Raw genomic sequence first — 21,037 nt, forward strand, 5'->3', positions numbered from 1 at the left:
AACTCTACAATCAACCAAAGAGATAAGAGACCTGCTCGTTTTGTGATGTTATTTTTCTTCATATAAATGGTGTGATTTGGATGAATATGACTGTCCTTGTTCTATAATGTAGGCAGAATCATATCACCTTGCACATACCAGGCTCCTTCCCATTCTAAATATAATGATCATGTAAAACTGCATGCTCTTTAAATGAATAATGTAACAAATTTATTTCAAAAATCCCTGATATGTGATTTTTTTTTACTGTATGCTAATGGAAAATCAGTTTCTCAGGCTAAAAATACAGCTACACGCCCCAAAGCAAACCTGTTATTTCTCATATATGTATTTAAAAGTTAATTGGCATCAGTTCTATGTAATTGATAAGGAAATTACCTGAACCACTGTTTGGCACGCATATGCCAAACTTGCCCTTAATTTACTTTCAATTACTCACAGCTGATGCACACATAATTTAAGGAAAGCCCAGCAGCCCCATTACACACTCCAGTAGGTAATTCAATTAAACAGTATTCACCTAGCATTTAACTATACCATCACTGTGAATGAAATTTTTTCTTTTTCATAAAACTGAGGGAAGATGTAAAAGACAAAGAGGAAAAACAGAAGTCCCTCTGGATTGGGAACCCCTGCTACATTCAATAATGTCCAGTCAATAACCACTTCACTTGTACATCGATCTCTCGTTTACACATCCACATTTCTCATCTGCCTGCCCAACCCATCTACTGATTCCTTTGGTTTCCATTCATCACCAAGTGGATAAACAGGATCTCTTTATCCTTGGTGAATGGACCCACCAGGGATGGGTAGAAACTGTGTGCTTACACCTCTCCGTCCAACTATAAGCCTCCTTGATAGACTTGCTACTATTATTTTTATCTTTCAAAACTCTTTCTCTTCAAACCTCTCTCTCTTCAAACTACCCATAACTCCTATGGCAGCTGAATACAGAAAAGGGATGCCCATTCCCAAAAGCAGCTTTGAACAAGTGAAGAAATAATGAAGGTGTGGTAAAAGATGAAACTGAGAGATAGTCTAACATTCTTAGGAGCTCTTTTGTGTGAGAATGTCCTCTATCAACAACTGTGTCTGTGTTATTAGCAGTAATGCCTTCACTTGCAACAGATCTGGCCCCAGGCAAGTCTTATTTTAATTCTTTATTTGATCCATTTCTGACAGCTTTGATCTAGCCCAAAGGAACCACACTCTACTAAGTTCCTAGCTAACCCCAGTCCTTCTCTGAGACTAAATTAATTCCCAGGATGACTCCCTTAAACTAGTTTCAATCCATCCATTGAAAGACTTCTAAAATCCAGAAAACAAATTAAGGAGAGAGATGAATAAGGATTGCCAACATGAAGAGAAGAGAAATAGATCAAGTATTTATGAGCAAAGGCTGTTTGCCTAGGACAGTGCTCTGATGGACTGACTAGATAGACCCATCTCCCAGAAGATCAGGTCATTATGTAAAATGGAGAAAAAGGATCAGAGGATGAACAAATTGATATGGACTCAGATCTGACCAGGAGTTTTTTCTTATGGAAGCGAAAGACACTTCTAAAGGATGAAAGAACTTTTTGAAAATGGTATATCTATTTTGAAATACCCCAGCCATTCTAATGTTAGTTTTAAGTAAATCAATTCTTAAAGAGGAAGAATCACCTGGATGAATGCCTTTTTTTTTTTTTTTTTTTTTTTTTTTTACAGCTACCATTGAACCCTATTGTAATCTTTAAAAGCTCAGATGGTAGCTCATAATATTCTGGAAAGCGCACTCCTGTGTGCCAACTACGTCAGTCCTCCCTGGAACACACACTGTGCAGGGGAATTAGGATGTCTACAAAAAGCCTAACTGCTCCTGGTTCCATTATCCCTGGTTCTGTTATCTTCCTCTGCCCTAGCCACAGATGCCTCTATTTCCCTGCCCTATTTTTTCTCATCCTGGTCTTCCTCTTGGCCTCTCCTCACTGAGGACTTCTATCAGCCTATGGGCCTCAAGAATGTCTTGAGAGTCATCAGAATGACTCAAGGGTTCACAAGCATCTCCCTACTCCCATTAGGGGGCTGGATGACTCCTTGCAGTGGGGGGCTGTCCTGTGCATTCTAAGGTGTTTAGCAGCATTGCTGGCCTCTACTAAGCAGATATCAAGAGCACCACCTGTCCTAGCTGTGACAAACAAAAAAAAATGTCCAAATTGCCAATTGTCCTAATAAAGGAGCAAAATCTCCCCCTGTTGAGAATCACCAGAACAGTTGAATCTTCTTCTACTCCTTAACTTAACAACTTGGGGTTAAAAAGGTAATAATGAAGACCAGAGAGGGAACAGGGAAGGAATGATCTCATTTTAGAAGGCCTCAAGAAGCATTCTTTCTACCAAATATGTCGGCAGAGTCCAATTTCTCTAAGAATTCTACCCTATCTGTCAAGCTCAAGAACATCCTGAATCCGCCAGCACAGTGCATTTTGCTTGTCTCACTTATCAGTTCCAGGTTATAAGAGATGCCGTTAAGATGGAGGGGCCTTTGTGTTTTGACCTCAGAGACAGTGTAGGCAGGAATTTTCAGCAGGCTATAAATATCCAGCGCATTCTTGTATAACCCATAATGCCTTGTTAGGTTAATATAAGGTGTCATTGTTGAGCCTTAGTGCTTTGTTGGCAATTCACTATGAATTTGGAAAGGAAGGAAGTAGAGCGAATGACATGCTTAAATGATTAGGAACTGCCATATGGCTCACTAATAAGGTGACTTGGGCACTTATACACCTTTCTAAAGGCTGGTTTTCTCTTGAGTTTTTTCTAGCCTTAGAAAACAGTCAGCTAAAATGTCAGCTGCCAATGAGTGAGCTGATGGGAATTTCCCAACATTTTCCCCCTTAACTTACTGGTGCCATCACAGTTAATTCTCCAGGCTTATCTTGTGTTATCCTATACACAAGAGAGTCCATTTAAATGCATTTAAGGCAATTTGTGGTCCATGTTTCTGACAGGTCTTTCTTTTACATCGCCCCCTAGACCCCCCATACCAAGACAGACTAGAGACTGACATGATCGGTTTCTGTGTTAGGAAACACAGATTTAATATTAAATTTCCCGCCAATTGGTCACTTTCTTTGTAAAGCTAATAGCACCTCTGTGCCTTGGTTTTTCTACGTGCCCTCAGAATACCACAGAACTCAATCTACTTCAACTCAGCCTCTCCACAGCACTGACACATTTCACTGCATCCCCCTCTGAAACACATTTCACTCTTGGCTTTCAAGACACTACCTTCTCCTTGATTTCCAGTTTTCCTGCAATTCACCTCAGTTTCCACAACCCTTCTTGACTGATGGTTCTCTTCAATTTGTGCTCTTCCTGACCCACTCGGGCAGGCAGGTATGGGCCTTCTCTATCTCAGCTCTCCCTGGTGATCACCTCCAGCCTTACAGTTTTAAGTACCACCCACTTCCTAATGGAGGAAGTACAAGTTTCTATCTCCAGATATGAATTTTTCAATGGGCTTTAAAAGTCACAGATCTCATTTTCTACACCCCAAAATCTCTTGGATCTAACAGGCATAACAAAATTAGGGTGGCTGAAACAGAGCTTTCTAAACACCATCCCTCTTACTCCTGTTCTTGACTGCCCAACGTCCTGGCCACATGTGAATGTTTATCTTCTTCCCAACTCCTTACCTCAAGCAGCTCTCTTTTGCTCCACTCAGGAAACTTTCTCACCCTCTCCCTACTCTGTGGCCATGTTAATTCAAAGTCTCGCTCAGGTAAACTTCTTATGCCATGAGCAGAACTTGGGCTGCCCTAGATTTCCTTTATTCCACTCCTTCCTTACTACTCAAAGGCCCCTGTTATTTATACCTCAGCAAGGAGGGTTGTGGGCATAGTAATACTCCTGACACTCATGGTTGATGTCTGAATTGGTTATCCTATGTGGTCAGGGCATAAAGCCTTCTGATGTGACATTCATAATGCAGCAGTTTTGACACCAAAGTTTGACCTAACTGCAAGGAACCCAAAAACCACAAGCTTTTGATATAGTTTGATGAATAATTCTTCTTCATGTTTTTGTTACCAAATGACAAATGAAACAAATACCCTTCTCATATTCTAGAGTCTCAACCATTTCCTGATCTCTGGGCAAATGTACGAATACGGTATAAAGAAACCATGGGACAAAATATCCACCTACCAAAACTCTGACACCAAAATGATGATATTAAGTAAGTCAGAATAATAAACAGATGTATTAGTTTAATAAAACTGCTTAGCAAAAAATATCTGAAAATGCCTTGATAAAAATGCAAAATGCAAAATGTTCCTGAGAAAAGAGTACAGACTCTTAAAAAAAAAAAAGAAGACAGATTCACAAACCCTTATAGGCCTTAGAGTCAATTTTTAAAAAACAGAGATTAGCACTAGCTTCTAAAAGTACTGAGCTTTTAAAAATAAAATTAAACTTAGTGTCTTCAGGTAAATATGCAAACAACCAATAGGAGGAATGTTGTGCTCTGTCTAAAAAATGGAGTGGAAATTAGCCTTTTAATGGTTGATAAAAAACAGTCTCAGAAGTAGAGTTTATTTTCTCAATGTAAACAATCCCTAAGTGAATTCTTATCCTTTTTATTGCAGCCAGATGGAAGAAAAGACTCTTAAATAGTGGGGCACTTTGTTTGAAACATAAACCTACAAACAAATAAGAACACCAAGGCTGCTCCTGTCGGTATCCTTGGCTGATGGTAGAGGGTATCCACCAGCAGACAGAGATGATACCTAGAGGCTACAAGATAAAAATTTTTAAAAAATTGTTGTTTAAAAAAATGTTGTCTATATGAAAGGATGTTTAGGTGTAGCAAAAAAGAATCCAAAAGCGAATGTGAGGTGCCAAACCAGGATTCACAGGTTGAGACATCTTTAAACACCTATCCCCCACATGGAGGTATGAAAGGGTCTAGGACAGGATTTATTTATGGAGGGAGACTTGGCATGTTCTTAACTCCCACACACCCCTCTAGTAGGGAAGGGGAATGGCTTCTCAGAGAAAAGGGCTTTACTGGGACCACTCAGAGCTTCATTTTGCCCCTTACCAGTTCGGGGTATATTGTACCCAGGGATCTGAACCATGCCTGAGAAATCTAATTTGTAAGAGGATGGCTTGAGAGTGCAACAGAGTCGGGACAGGGAAGTGGGGAGATTGCTGTCTTCCCAAAGACTGCTGGGGCAAAGGATATCTGAGTGTTTTCCTGGCGATTTGATGTGGGTCACAAGAGAGAGGCAGTCTGGGTTTCTTAGATCCTGTCCAAAAGACCAGGGTGCGCCAATCAGACTGCATTTTAGAACATTTGCTTGATCATTGTGGGAAACAGAGAACTCACTTTCCTGGATGTGAAGAAGACACATGCAGCCCTGGTTGCTAATGGCAGCCATCTTGGACACGGAAACATCTAGTGCAGAGGTGAAATTGACAGACAAGGAGAACAGAGCTGAAAGACCAGCAGAAAAATGAAGCATGAAGCTTGACTAAATGGTACATAAAATCCACCCTTGACCTGAACTTTTTGCTGAGGTGAAACAATAAGACTTGAACCCTGTCAAGTTAGTTTGAACTGAGCTTCTAATATTTATCATTGAAAGTGCTTCCTTTTATAATCTTTTCTAAGTGACCTGGGAGAAAGTCCACAGTCCAAATTTGTGCTACACTAGGATAGTCCAAAACCAGGAAAAGGGGAAAGAATCAGAACGTCCACTTCACTTGGTTCTTCGAGTGAACTCTATCTCTAGGGAAGATCTGGCCTCTAATCCAAATGTAGCATTGACTGAAAGAAGGACCTTCTTTTTTGGGGGGGAGCTAAGAAAACAACCAGAGGCAGTCAATTATATGTTACCTGGTAATGAACTCTCTGGGAGCCAGAAGAAACTGACTGCAGGTCCTAATGAGAAAATGGAGAAAAAAAAAATCCATACCTTAAGATTAGTTTGAATAAGCTTCCTCTATACCTCTATCAACTGAACCCCGACTGAGTATTAAACTCATCTAGAAAGTATCTATAACTCTTCCAAACTCATCAACCTTACACAAAGAAGGTAATGCTCCAAATAAGCAAAAACACACCAGTCTGGAATGAGAGAAGAAAGGCCATTTAGCTACTGAAATCTAGACATGCTAAATAGTTTTAGAGGGGAGTGAGAGCATTTCAAGGATCAACAAGACCAAAAGTAAAAACCAGGCAATTAATACAGGGGTGCCATATTTAATTTGCACTGAACTTTTGGCTTATGAAGAAAGCTTCTAAAATCCCTTAAAGTCCGTAGAAAGAATTTATTGATCTTAGACCAAATACAAACTGTCCTAGTAATTGTGTTTCTGCCACTAAGTGCTTGGCAAACACAGGATTTCATAGACAGCCAGGAGAAAATCTCTGGCCACCTCTGCATGATCACGAAGTGCAAATTAATAGGGTTGAAATTAATGAAGTTTTACTGGCAGATTCTGAGAGTCTGGCTCCCTTTACAAAGTTTTATAACTAAGTTGTCACCATGATCATGTCCTGAAGGCTTCATTGTTAATGAAGGTTGTGATTCTATTCACAGATGTCAGCAATCCTGGGTACATTTGTCTTCATACCTGCTTCCCATGGGGATTTACCAACATGATCTCTGGGCCCAACTTAGTTTTTAAACTTTTCCTTTTTTGACTTCATTTGTTCATTCATTCATTCATTCATTTTTTTTTTTTTTAAAGAATCTCACTTTCAGTTGACTGTTGGTATTATAAGCATGCCAATAAGTTAGTTTTCACCAAAGTCAATTCATCAGTCATGTCGTAGACTACTGTGAAATCTTAAGTAACCCAAGAATTAAAAAGGAAAAAAAAAAACTTTGGTATGATTTATGATTTGCCTTTTTATTGCAGGTTTTCTGACAGAGGTTTCACAATAAAATAAAAACACATTTGGAAAAATGAGATATTGTGGCGTTTGAGGAATATTGCTTTGGATCTGAGTCACACACTAATAAGTCCACAAATTTTAACAAGTTGAAGTTTCCCTTGGTAAAAACAAAAACAAAACCAAAAACAAACACAAGTGTAAAATTTGCTGACTTTTCTTCTCTCGCCCATATCAGTATTCAAAGTTTGGTCTTTACCTCAAAATATATTGTGTTTACAATTCCATCTCTATCCTTAAAAATGCTGAAAAGGAAACTTCATAATTTTTCATATAACTTTATGCCTCCTAGGCCTGAATTTACTGCCACCAAAAGAACTAGAATCTCAAGTTCAAAGCTAAGCGGCCACAACTTGATGGTATTTTTTTTTTTTTTAGATTTTATTTATTTATTTGATACAGAGAGAGAGAGATCACAAGTATGCAGAGAGGCAGGCAGAGAGAGGAGGAAGCAGGCTCCCCGCTGAGCAGAGAGCCCAATGTGGGGCTCAATCCCAGAACCCTGGGATCATGACCTGAGCTGAAGGCAGAGGCTTAACCCACTGAGTCACCCAGGCATCCCAACTTGATGGTATTTTAAGTGCTATATATCTTTTTTATTTGTGATATTTACTTATGGAGAATGTGTCATCTAGGAGAGACGTGTTCATCTTGTGGTGTCTATCAGAATTACCCAATAGCTTAAAAAAATACAAATGTCTAGACCACATCCAGAAAAAGATTATTTAAATCTGCACCTTTCATCAAGAAAAAATGATGAAGTGGTGGCTATTTATGTTTTTCATCATTTGTAGAATGAAGAGAGTGACTACTCCCTCTCAAAGTTTGGCAAAAACAATCAATGACAACCACCGTGCCGGCGCTGGGCCTCCTGACTTCGCTGATGCAGCTCGGATTAGTGGGAATGCCACCTATGAGGTCTCTTCCATTGTCCTTCTCTGTGGTAAATCAGACTGAGGAGCAAAGTGGAGTATCCTGTGTTCTGACACACATTCCCAGGAAGGACAGAAGGTTTTGCTTTCCCGTAGAAGTGATATTTTTTTAAAAAAATGTAGTGATCTCTGACCCGAGTCTGTGCTAGATACAAAACATTAAATAACCTGTCTGTTCTCCGTCATTATTGATCAGGACCCTTTGAAATTCTCTACAGCTCAAAAAACACAGGGATGTCATCTGGCAAGAAGACAAGAAGTTCCAAGCTACAGTTATGGATCTCACTAGAGCAATACCCTTTCCCATTTCAACCACCTGAGGAGGGAAAATAGCCATGGGGGACAGAGAGAGAGAAGATGTGGTCAGTGCTTAAGGGACAAGGACACTTCCACTTCCTTCCCAGATGCATCATTCCGGAAGTAAATATATATGGCTGGTAATTGTTTACAAAAATGGAAAACTGAGAAGAAATAATTGGCTAAAGAAACTCACCTCCTGTAGGCGGTCTATGTACATACGGCAAGTCTCCAAATCACAGTCTCCACGCACAACTAGAATACCCAGAGGGATAGCTAAGGGGAAGGAAAGAGAAAAGTCTAAAATAACATATTTGATATTTCTAAATTGGCATATATTTGTTTCTTACGGTTAAAAAAGTCTCTCATAAATACTATTAGTGTTTTGGACATTTTAATATCCCAAATTCTCCTCAAACCTCCCCTGGGACCCAATCTCTTTATTTTGGATACTTTCCCTGCATGAACCATGCTGTCCCTTGCCACCTGGTCAGCCTTCATTTTGTCTTGGTGGTCCTGGGATGAAGTATAATGTCACAAGAACAGTGGGCTGCAGGACCGGGAGGTGGCTTACCGTCAGCTAACAATTTATGCCTGCATTTGCGATAGTCCATGTATCGCCAGAGAGGAATTAAAAATTCTGGACACTTACTCCTTTCCCTCATGAATGTGTGGGGTTTAATATTTCTGTCCGTTTGTGGTGGTTCCCTGTTCAAGAGACTCAAGCTACTCAAGGCACTGTTGTTACCTCGTGGCCAACACCAGAACTACACAGGCATGAAATGTTTAAAAATAAATAAATAAAAGGTTCTTGACTTTAAACATGGTCAGTGGAAATGCAGTAGCAGCAGGGCTTTAGGGAACAGTTAGGAAAAGTTGCTATGCGTCTTAAATACCTTCTACTTAGGTGGCGGTGAATGTTCCACGACGGCTTTAATGGATACAACTCCCTACATCAGAGTCCTGAAACAGTGTCTCCTTTCCAAAATTTCAAAAAATGTATTGCCTATCTCTAATTTTAAAAGTATAGTTGTATAATAAAATCCATCATTTAACCAAAAAAATACCTTTCAAAATTCTGAATTAGCCAATTACAGTTTAGCAAGCACGTGATAGGACACTGGTATTCACTAAAGATTTTCTAAATCTTTCATTCACGGAATTGTTAAAGTCTCATCATCAATAAATGGGTCTGAAAATGAAAATGTATTAAAAATTAATAATATAGAGCATAAAATACATATAAAACACATGGAGAAATTTTGAAGAACCCACAAGGTTGTAGAGAAGATACCTATACACAATAATAAGTATAGCATAGGCTACATTAAATGTATGAGCTTAGTCATTTGAAAACTGTAGGAGAGAGGAGCTAATTCTTGCCTGGAGGGTACTTTTAGGCTCTCTGTAAGATATGAAACCCCACTGTCTCTTTTAGTTAGAGAAGTAAGGACAGTCTGTAGAAAAAGAAATAGCTTCTTCCTCATTATGACCTCTTAAGATTGGCAAGCTTAAGAAACAGGGTGTGATATTGATGTCTCCAATGGAAACCAAAGTCCTACATACATAAAGCTTGAAAGCATTCATCATTGGGTAGAATTATGTAACCATGTGCATAAGTATGGACTCTCTCATCAAGAATGACTTGTTTACCTTCACAACCATAATGTCTGGTAGAGCAGAGGTAAATAGTCAATAAGAGTTTGTAAAAAGAGGAAGAAGGGCTTAGAGAGTGTTCAAGCATGAAAGAGCTAAGTCAGCTTTCCAGGGGAGGCATAAAAACAACGGTTTGGAGCAGGAGACAGAGCATGTGTTGGATTGGAGCAAGTGGGAGGGGGGAGTAAGCAACAGGGTAAAGAGCCTTCCAAGTGTCACATGTTTAGGGGAAATAATAATCTGGAAAAGCAGCTTTTCTCTTCTTGTTGAATATAACCAGAAACATCAAAACAGTCATCAGTATGGAAATCATGCATCTTTAAAAAATGGAAAGGAAATTCAGTGAGGAGATTCCTAAAAGTATTGATTAAACTAATCATCCTTGGCTAGACCACCACATAGGTCCAAATAAGGTTACCTACTTAGGTAAAGAAAGATTAAGGATTTCTGACACTTAAGGAATGAGTGGGAAAAGCTAGAATTTTGGCTTAGAAAGTCAGTCAAATATTGTGGAAATAAAATGTAACTTACTAACATGAGAGCCCATGTTAGAATCTTAGTTAAGGATGTTTACTCTTAATTTCAAATGTGAGAGTGTAGAAAAATGAAGCTTAGTCAATACTTATCTATTTACTTAAATTAGGAGACACATTTTATAGAAATGCAGGAATCCTGTCAACATCTCTGATTACCTTCTATTTTCTATACTGGGAGTTAATATGGTCATAAATTCAATGTACTTGGTAGCAGATATTTTAAAATACAATTAGAGAGTAGATATTCCAGACCTGAAATCAAGAAGGTAGTGCTAGGAAAAAGCTTTCAAAGACCTGTCATTCATTTCCTACTGTAAGTATAAAGTCAGCTACTCTGCAATACTCTGCAAGAAGTCAATTAAGAGAAGGAGTGCTTTTGATTGATGTTACCTATTAATTGGGCTTAAAAAAACCATTCTCTACCACAGTTTCATATGATGATTACTGACAATTGCTGTCAAATCTATTCTATGAAAGTAGTAGCATGCACTACAAAGGATTTATAGTCATTCTCTCTTGGATTCAAATCTGCTGCTTTAATCTTACAAATTATTCACATTAGCTCTCTGGTCCTTATAGTGATGACTATGGTATTTAGGATAGGTATCTTCTCAAATTTTGTGAAGAATAAATGCAACACTCTATTTAAAAACGAATAACCAAAAAACTATACTCCCTTTACTATCTTTTGAACAACTTTAGCTAGAGAACGAACATATCTCATCATGTATCTTTCATTTCACCATAATACTATAAGGATTAGCTGGTAGTTCCATATATTATATTCCTGTTTTCTTAAACTTCTACTCTTCCTGCAATGAGGAAAAAAAAACTATAGTATAAAAATACTGTGCTCTGAAAGTTTCTTGTGGGGCTTGACATGGTGGAGAAAGCAGAAATATGTGGAAAATTGTCATCTTCCTTTAACAAAATTGACAACTAACTACCACTGCAGTGGCTTCCTTCATATTAACTGGGAACAATGGAAGTAGTTATCACTTGAACATTAGCATCATGAGCCCTGCTCCTGATGACTCATCTTATTTTGGCATTAGAGATTTTACTTGATGCCAGTAAGCAATAGCCAACCCTCAACCTACATAATGGAACTTTTATTGCAGGGACCAAGTAGAATTTTTAAGTTCTAAGCAATAAAGAACAAGCCGGTTTCTCAGTTAAGATGGCAGATTTAACACCCACATTTTCTCTTACAAGAAATGCTATTAAATTACAGTAAATGGATTTTTTTAAAGGTATAAACCAAGAAAAAAGAAGAGAAACAGTGAGCAGATAGTAACAGATGAAGCAGGTGGAAAATTAGTAAGTGACCCAGAGCTCCTATAGAGTCTAATCCTAAACCATGGGTGGGATTGATGAAAACCAACATGATTTATATACAAACACCCTCAGAAGTCTTACAAATTGGCAGTCTGAGGTGCCTCACAAACCGAGGATGGAGGGGGTAGCCAAAGTAGATGACTAGATTTCACCAACCACTCTGGCAGGTGCAAATACTTTACAGACAGTGGGGGATTAACTGACCATCTGAAGAATGCAGAAATCCTCAGATTTCTTCCCTCACTGGGCTCTCCAATGGTTGGCAGCCAGAACCTTACCTTTTTGGAAAGAGATCTGAAGCCTCTCCAGGGAATTCTTAGAGAGTTGAAAGAAAATATTCCATCCATGAAATATAAACAGATTATATAAAAGAAGATAAAGAATATGAGGAAGCAAAAGGAAAAGGAACACCATTCAGAGCACAAAAAAATTCTTGAAAATAACAAAAAATTGACAGGATAAATAGAGTTTAATGGAAAGAATAGAAGATGAAGTAGAGAAAAAAAGTAGAACAAAAAAATAGAAGTAGAACAAAAATAAAATGAGGCACAAAATGCAAGAGAAACATTAAGAAAAATAAGGCTGGGCTAAGTGGTCCAACATTCAAATAATAGGAGTTCCAAAAACCAGAGAAGAGAGAAAGGAGAAATTATCAGAAATAAAATAAAAACTATTTCTTAGAACTGAAGAACATTATGGGATGCCTGAGTGGCTTAGTGGGTTAAAGCCTCTGCCTTTGGCTCAGGTCATGATCCCAGAGTCCTAGGACCGAACCCCACATTGGGCTCTCTGCTCTGCAGGGATCCTACTTCCCCCCTCTCTCTCTGCCTGCCTCTCTGCCTACTTATGATTTCTGTCTGTCAAATAAATAAATAAAATCTTAAAAAAAAACCCAAACAACTAAAGAACATTAGCTTCAAACTGAAATGGCCTGACAGGTAGGTGCCCAGCACAGTAACAAGAGGAAGGCATTTTATATTAAAATTTAAGAATACTGGGGACAAAGAAGCATCCATGAATTTCCAGAGAGTAACTGGATGACATACAAAGGACCAGGGATTAGATTTTTTTTTAAATTTTATTTATTTATTTGACAGAGATCATAAGTAGGTAGAGAGGCAGGCAGAGAGAGAGGGGGAAGCAGGTTCCTTGCTGAGCAGAGAGCTAGATGTGGGGCTCGATCCCAGGACCATGAGATCCAGAAGTTTTAACCCACTGAGCCACCCAGGCACCCCCAGGGATTAGATGGTTTTAAACCATACAGGCAACTATAGAGTCAGGTAGGAAATTAAACAAGGCCTTCAGCATTCTAAGACTTATACATAATCTAAGCTCTCAAATGAGTCCAAGGATTGAATAAAGGATACACCCTGTCAAGAAGCTACTGTAGTCTTTCCCCGAACAAAAGTTGAGTTTGCAACCAGCATGACAAATACATACAGTGCAACATATGGGGAATGCAACAAAGAAGAGGAGCAAAGGAGACTTCCGAGGTGGGGCTAGACAAGCCTAGGATGACAGATGCAGTGGGTTGCCAAACAGTGTATACAGCGGCACTGTGACTCAAGAGACTGCTACGGGGGCAGCTGTCATCATTACAATTTTCATGACCCTTGGAGTTATTTTTCAACCCAAGGATACAGCCCAGGTGAGTCTGAACCTATTTCTTATATATATCACATTATATTACCCAAACTGTCCTCTGCTTTCACCTGTTTTTTTTTTTTTAATATTTTATTTATTTATTTGACAGAGAGAGAGATCACAAGTAGGCAGAGAAGCAGGCAGAGAGAGAAGGGGAAGCAGGCTTTCCGCTGAGCAGAGAGCCCGATGCAGGGTTTGATCCTAGAATCCTGGGATCATGACCTGAGCCGAAGGCAGAGGCTTTAACCCACTGAGCCAAGCAGGCGCCCCAAGCTTTCACCTGTTTTTGAGAGCAAAAGTTAGGTTATGGTGAAGCAGAAACATTCAGAGAAGTGTTCAATCCCTCTAACTGAATTTCTGACAAATGCTTCTCAGAATCCAGTCACTACCTGGCCCCCTAAATCCTCTTAAAACAGGCTCATGTGCATTCTCAGGGAAGTAGAAGCCAGACATCAATGCAGAGACTCTTTTCAGCTGTCCTAAAAGCCTTCCTTGACAAGTGAAATTATCATTCTTTCCTTACATGGGGAGGTGTAAGTCGGCCAGTCTGTCTCTATCTCTATTACAGTGTAATTCCTGTTAGAACAGAATTGCAGCTGAATGGGGCTGCTAACCTATTCAAAGCACAGATAAAACTATCTCCAATGGGATCATTAAAAGAAGGTGTGTGACCTCCAAGAAAAGCTTCTCAAAAACTGCAAGGATTTGCAAAGACTGGGTTTTCAGCTTTAAATATATACGTAGAAATGTCAGAATTTCAGAGTCTTGAAGTTAAATAAAAACAATGTCACTTCCTGAAAAGAATAAATCAGAGTTTAAAATTCAAAAAATAGCCAAGTATTTTAAACAATATTGTAAATCATCAAAAATATAGATAATCTTAGAATGAATTTATTCTATGTTGACACTACTCAGAGATACCCTTTTTAAAAGTTGACATTTCCTTAAGGATCAATCTTAGATTTACTGACATAATCAATAGGTTTTATGTCCAATACTCACTCTCTTTGTATCAACTTATACTCAGTCTTGAGAAACCAAGAAGCTGAAAAAGAAACCGTTCCCTGGAAAATAACACAGGTGAAAAGCTAGGCAAACTTGTGTTTGGCAATGACATTTGAGAAAAAACACCAAAAGTGTGACTCATGAAAGCGAAGAGCAGTAAGTTGGACTTCACTAAATTAAAACTTCTGCTCTGTCAAAGATACTGCTAAGGAAATAAGAAGACCAGACTGGTATTCAAAATATGCAAAGAACTCTTAAAACTCAACAGTAATAGTCAATTCAAAAGTAGGCAAAAGATCAGGAGGTATCTCACCAAAGAAAACACATAGATGGTAAATAAGCCCATGAAAAGGGTGCTCAACATCATATGTCATTAGGAAAGTGCAAATTAAAACACCAAGATACCATATATATCTATTAGAATAGCTAAAATTGGGAAAAAAAACAAAACAAAAAAAAACCAAAAAAACCTGACATCATCAAATGCTGGTGAGAAGGGAGAGCAACAGGAACTTTCATTCATTGCTGATGGGAATGCAACATGGTACAGCCACTTTGGAAGATGGGTTTTCAGCTTTAACAAAACTAAACAAATTCTTACCAGCAGAAGTACTCCTTGGTATTTACCCAAATGAACCAAAAAGTATGCCCCTACAAAACTTTGCACATGAATATTCATAATTGGCTTTATTCATAATTGCCAAAACTTGTAAACAACCAAGATGTCTTTCTATAGGTGAATGAATACACAAATTTATCGTTGTACAATGGGACATTATTAGGCAACAAAGAGAATTAAGTTTTTTAGCCACAAAAGATAATGGAGGAAGCTTAAATGCATACTGCAAAATGAAAGAAACTAGCCTGAAAAGGTCACATGCTGCATGATTCCAACTACGTGGTGTTCTGGAAAAGGCAAAACTATGGAGAGTAAAAAAGTCATGGTTGCTAAGGGTTACAGGAAAGGGATGGATGAATAGGTACGGCCCAGGGGGTACTTAGTGCAGCAAAACTACTCTGAATGATACTGTCATAGTGGGTATGTGTCACACATCTGTGAAAACCCATAAAACTGTAGAACATGAGCATGAATCCTAATGTAGAAATGTGGACTTCAGTTAATAACAATGCATTAATGTTTATGCTCATCAACTGTTAACAACATATGTATCATACTAAAGCAAGATGTTAATAATAAGGGAAACTATGTGTGCGGGGGTGGGGAGATGTGTTGAGGGGATACATGGGACTCTGTGTATTTTCCACTTAAACTTTCTGTAAACCTAACCTGCTCTAAAAAATAAAGTCTACTAATTAAGAAAAAAAGAAAAGAAAAGAAAAAAAAGAAAAAAACAGGCTCTGAGTTTCCCATAGAGAGATACTTTGTTAACATCTAAGAATTTGCTTACATATAGGAAAACAAATGTTGCCTACCTTCTTGGACATAGTTTTACACTAGTAAAGAAGTCTTAAGATGAGGAGAAGAACGACTAGAAGTAAAAATCAGGGAGGGGAGGCAGGGGACTAGAGAAAGGAAGGAAAGTCCTAAGGAAGGAAAGTCCTAAGGAAGGACTAAGGGTGGGAGGGGGCGAGTGGAATCTTCCCATAGTCCTCATTAGTTTTCAATGTGTCAGAGTTATCAGGGAACTAAAGTTCTAATTTGATGGCTGACAGTAATTAAAGAGAATGAGTTGGCAATGTTTCAATCCCATTCCCTCCCCCCCCCACCATGTGACACAGGTCCATTTTACAACAACTTGTCATCATTAACTGCCACAGCTCAGTGGAACCAACACAAGAAATTAATAAGCATATTAGCATTCAAAAGGATACACAAAATCCCAAGAACTTTATATTATACCATGCCATAGCTGGAGTCTGTAAAAGTTTTCATGAGCCCTGGCTCCTGTGATTAAAAGTGATCCTAGAGTTTGTACTCCATAGCTTGAGCTAAACCTTACCATAGTTAGTTCAAAATGTCACCCACAAGATAAAAGTCAATTAGGTAGTCTTCACTGCATTCTGTATGAGGATATATTTTGGGGGTGCACTTTCCAGAAAGTAGCAATTTCCCTACAAATCCGGGTTTCAAACCACAGATTGAATTCTTCTTCTTATCCTAGTAGGAAACTGAGAAGGCAACCCAAGGGACATCCAACTCACTTTTTTAAAAAGTATCCTCTTAAATGCTTTGTCATTTATAATAGCAAAAAATAACTCCTGGTATTCACTTTCACTTAACTGCGTGTGTGTGTGTGTGTGTGTGTGTGTGTGTGTGTGTGTGTGTGTGTGTAATTGTACAAAAATACCTGTCAGGTCTACATATGATCCACTTAATTATCCAGCACACAAGTTTTAAGCATTTTCTTGTGCCAGAGACAACTGTAGTGCTAGAAGATGAGGGCACAACACTCAGTAAGACCCAGTACCTGCCCTCAAGGTGTTACAGACCAGGAAAAGAGAGACATAAAGATAATCTCTTGATTCTATTCCATGTGTATGCCTTGTGATTGGAATTCTGACAGAGAAGAACCTAATACGCTTAGGACACACAGAAATTGCACACCTCCTAGGTCAGGACACACTTCAAGAGGAGTTATCCCAAATGAAGACAATAAGGGAGTCTGGCAACAGAGACAGGAGTTTGGCAGGCACAGGAAATTCTCTTAGTCTTACACCATCCTTAGATTCTAAGAAACCAAGGTATGAAAAGCAGCACATATTCAGGACTTAGGAAAATAGGTGGGTACAGAGTATAAGGGAGCAAGATCAAGACTAGAGGCTTGCATTATTTTTTATACTAAGGAGTTGAGACTTTATTCTCAAAAGGATGGGCAGATAGTCTAGGGTTTCCAACAGATGATAAAGGTTTCACATTTACATTCACTTAGAAGTTCTTCATGTTCCCCTCAGCTTGACTATGCCTGAGACAGTGTCTGACCTCCCAGTTCCTACTTAGAAGACTTTCAATTGTACATTTTTCTCTGTCCTTTTAAGATGCCAATCTTTTCCCAGAATCTCAGTCACTTTTGTAACCCTAGATTGTCTTTCTCAAAGACCTGGGAGGCATCTCTCTGAAATGGACCCTTCAAGGAAGATTGTGTCCTGATCTTTGAATATCCCCAGGTGGGTAGGAGCCTAACTCATTGCTGCTAATAAGTAACAATTAACAAACATGAATAACCTAATCACAGTGACTAACCTATTGCTAATGTCCTCCACTACTATTTTACTCGCTCACCCCAGTGCTTAAAATTTCTCCTTCCTGTGTCTGATAGCCATTTGTATGTCTTCATTAGAGAAGTGTCTGTTCAGGTCTTCTGCCCATTTTTTGACATGATTATGTTTTGTGTGTGTTGAGTTTGAGAAGTTCTTTATAGATCCTGGATATCAGCCTTTTGTCTTTACTGTCATTTGCAAATATCTTCTCCCATTCCGTGGGTTGCCTCTTTGTTTTGTTGACTGTTTCCTTTGCTGTGCAGAAGCTTTTGATCTTGATGAAGTCCCAAAAGTTCATTTTCACTTTCCATCAGGGAGATTAAAATTAAAACCACAATGAAATACCACCTTATACCAGTTAGAATGGCCAAAATTAGCAAGGCAGGAAACTACATGTGTTGGAGAGGATGTGGAGAAAGGGGAACCCTCTTACACTGTTGGTGGGAATGCAAGTTGGTGCAGCAAATTTGGAGAACAGTGTGGAGATTCCTTAAGAAATTAAAAATAGAGCTTCCCTGTGACCCTGCAATTGCACTACTGGGTATTTACCCCAAAGATACAGATGTAGTGAAAAGAAGGGCCATCTGTATCCCAATGTCCAAAGCAGCAATGGCCATGGTTGCCAAACTATGGAAAGAACCAAGATGCCCTTCAACAGATGAATGGATAAGGAAGATGTGGTCCATATACACTATGGAGTATTATGCCTCCATCAGAAAGGATGAATACCCAATTTTTCTATCAACATGGACAGAACTGGAAGAGATTATGCTGAGTGAAATAAGTCAAGCAAAGAGAGTCAATTATCATATGGTTTCACTTATTTGTGGAGCATAAAAAATAACATGGAGGACATGGGGAGATGGAGAGAAGGGAGTTGAGGGAAATTGGAGAGGGAGATGAACCATGAGAGACTATGGACTCTGAAAAACAATCTCAGGATTTTGAAGAAGAGGGGGGTGGGAGGTTGGGGAGCCTGGTGGTGGGTATTATGGAGGGCATGTATTGCATTGAGCACTGGGTGTAATGCATAAACATGAAATCTGTTACATTAAAAAGAAATTAAATTAAAAAAAAAAAAGATTGAAGGTATTCAATATCGGCAAGAAAAAAAAAATTCTCCTTCCTTGCGGTGCCTAAGTGGCTCAGTGGCTGAAGCCTCTGCCTTCAGCTCAGGTCCTGGGATCGAGCCCCGCAGTAGGCTCTCTGCTTGGTGGGGAGCCTGCTTCCCCCTCTCTCTCTGCCTGCCTCTCTGCCTACTTGTGATCTCTCTCTCTCTCTGTCTAATAAATAAGTAAAATCTTAAAAAAAATTCTCCTTCCTTTTGTCACAGCAGGGTTGAGTTCACTTTCTCTTCCTTATTGCAAAAGTCTTGAATAAGTCCTTCCTAGCCTGTTTCATTTGTCCACTTGCAATTTTTTCTTTGATATTTTAGAAGAATTTTGGGAGGAGATGTGGAAGACAAGGTGAGTGGCTGGAAGGTGAGTTAGGAAGAGTTTCAGCAGCAACAGAGAGGAACAATGCTGAAGCCCAGAAGAGAGGAGTGGCAGCAAAGGTAAGAAAGGAGAGACTAAAGTTAAGGAATCAACTCCATGAAAAACTGGATAGTGAGAAGGAAAAGAAACAAGGACTACTCAAAGTTGTTTAGAGTAGCCAAGACAGCTATAACTTCCTTGTGACCTGCCAAATGCCACACTGGACTGTGGCCTGCTGAGCTGGGGAGGAGGGAGATTGAGAGAGAAAGAGATGGACCAATGGGTTATGAAAACAATATGAAACTGACCTTTGTAATGATGGATGAAAAAGACCACTTACAAATACATCGAAGGCAGTAGATAAGAACTGAACTATCTGAAAGGGGTTTCGGAGTTAGAATGTGGTTAGAGCCAGAATTCTTAAGAATTCCCAAGCCTGGAGAACCAAAAGCAGAAGGAAGGAAGGAAGAGGAAAGGGGATGTCCTAACTCCCCAGACATCCATTCAAACCCCGTACTACAGCATCTCGGAAAGTAAGAATTACTCAATAATAGATCCTTTTCTTTTCCTCTTAGCAATCACTGGCATGAAGGGTATAATAAATGGAAAAGCAGAAGTGAGAAAGAAAATCTAGAAAAAAAAAAGATGTTAAAACAAGTCTTCTGAACAAAAATAAAAAGAGTCCGATGGAGAATGCATCCCAGGCATGGCTAGTATGTTTAAAATTGCACAAGTTTTTTTTTTTTTTCTTTTTTTCCGTACCTCTGATGAATTTAGTTCATGTATTACCAGTAATAATCTATGGGAAATTATGGGCAAAGGCCCAATACTCTTATAATTATAGACACCAAAGGTCTAGATGAAACAGTTTTATGAAATGTCATAATCTTCCAACTTAATATGAAAGTTTACCAATAGTGATGTAAATTTCTACTTTTGATGGAGAGAACTCCATTTCAATGAAAGTTCCTAATGTCCCATTCAATGAAATTCTTGTAAAACAAAATGTGTTATAAAATTCCTTGGGATTTATTCCCAGGGTAAAACGTAATAGCAGCTTTTAATGGTGAGGTTCTAGAATGTGCTTGACAATGGGCACTGGAAAACTATTTCCCAGGTGCATTTATCAGTAAGGTAGTATTTGCAAAATTCCTACATACAGAGAAGAACAGCCAGTGATAATTTACTAGAGCCAGCACTCTAGTAATTAGGAGATGACAAATACTTGGTTATGACATTGGAATGTTGGCTGCATGGCCTAGCCAGCCAAATAGATATGAAAGTCAGAGAAAACATTAAGGGCCCAAAAGCAAAGATTCCTAACTGTACCTAAAACTTACATACTCAAAATGATGGTTAGAGACCCTAGCTCAAAGACTTTCCACAATTTCAACATCACACTATATCTATGCACTGTTCCACGATGGGCAAGGTCATCAACAGTTAGATACAGAGGACACAGTCATATGGCTCTGAATTTCTGAGTTCAATGGATATAGGTAGAAAATTAATGACAGAAATATTTCCTAAAAATCTTCTGAAGAGGCCTCAATCTCTTTCTGGAAGCAAAAAGAGTAAACAAATTACATGTAGACAGCTGCCACACAGAGAAGAGAAGCAGGGCAGATTTAAGCAAACACACCCTTATTATCTGACAGCCCAGGGGACTCTAATTCCGTTTATCTATGACTCCAGGAGAATGCCATGGATCAGTGATTCAGGAAACCCACTAAGTATGAAGAAAAGATGCTTTCCCCAGTAGGAACTATGAAAAGTCTACAGCTTTTACTCGTGTTGGGAGCACATAAAATTGTTGTTCTGAGTCAATCTGCAAAGAGGTTATTTTCAGATTGGCACACATTTCTGTACTTGGTTCTATTTGGCTCAATTATCTTTACTAATAAATTGGAAGAATACACAGAAGAAATGTCCACCTTGTTGAAGATCAAACTGTGGAGTTATCTCTGACTACAACATCGGGCTAGAA

At 38.8% G+C, this 21,037-nt stretch overlaps 1 protein-coding gene across 4 annotated transcripts in view; it reads right to left on the bottom strand.

Annotated features, from left to right (window-relative positions):
• DGKI (diacylglycerol kinase iota) overlaps positions 1–21,037 on the bottom strand; it is a 436,523-nt gene that overhangs the window by 90,077 nt on the left and 325,409 nt on the right. For 3 of the 4 annotated variants that reach the window (XM_059171955.1, XM_059171954.1, XM_059171953.1), the window contains exons 22-23: positions 8,374–8,453; positions 5,887–5,931 (exon numbers count right to left, since the gene is read on the bottom strand). In XM_059171955.1, the coding sequence (XP_059027938.1) occupies positions 5,887–5,931; positions 8,374–8,453 (125 nt within the window). The remainder of the gene's footprint in view (positions 1–5,886; positions 5,932–8,373; positions 8,454–21,037) is intronic. The other variant, XM_059171956.1, reaches the window with a different exon arrangement.

Source organism: Mustela lutreola, chromosome 4, assembly GCF_030435805.1.
Source record: "Mustela lutreola isolate mMusLut2 chromosome 4, mMusLut2.pri, whole genome shotgun sequence".
NCBI classification, from domain to species: domain Eukaryota; kingdom Metazoa; phylum Chordata; class Mammalia; order Carnivora; family Mustelidae; genus Mustela; species Mustela lutreola.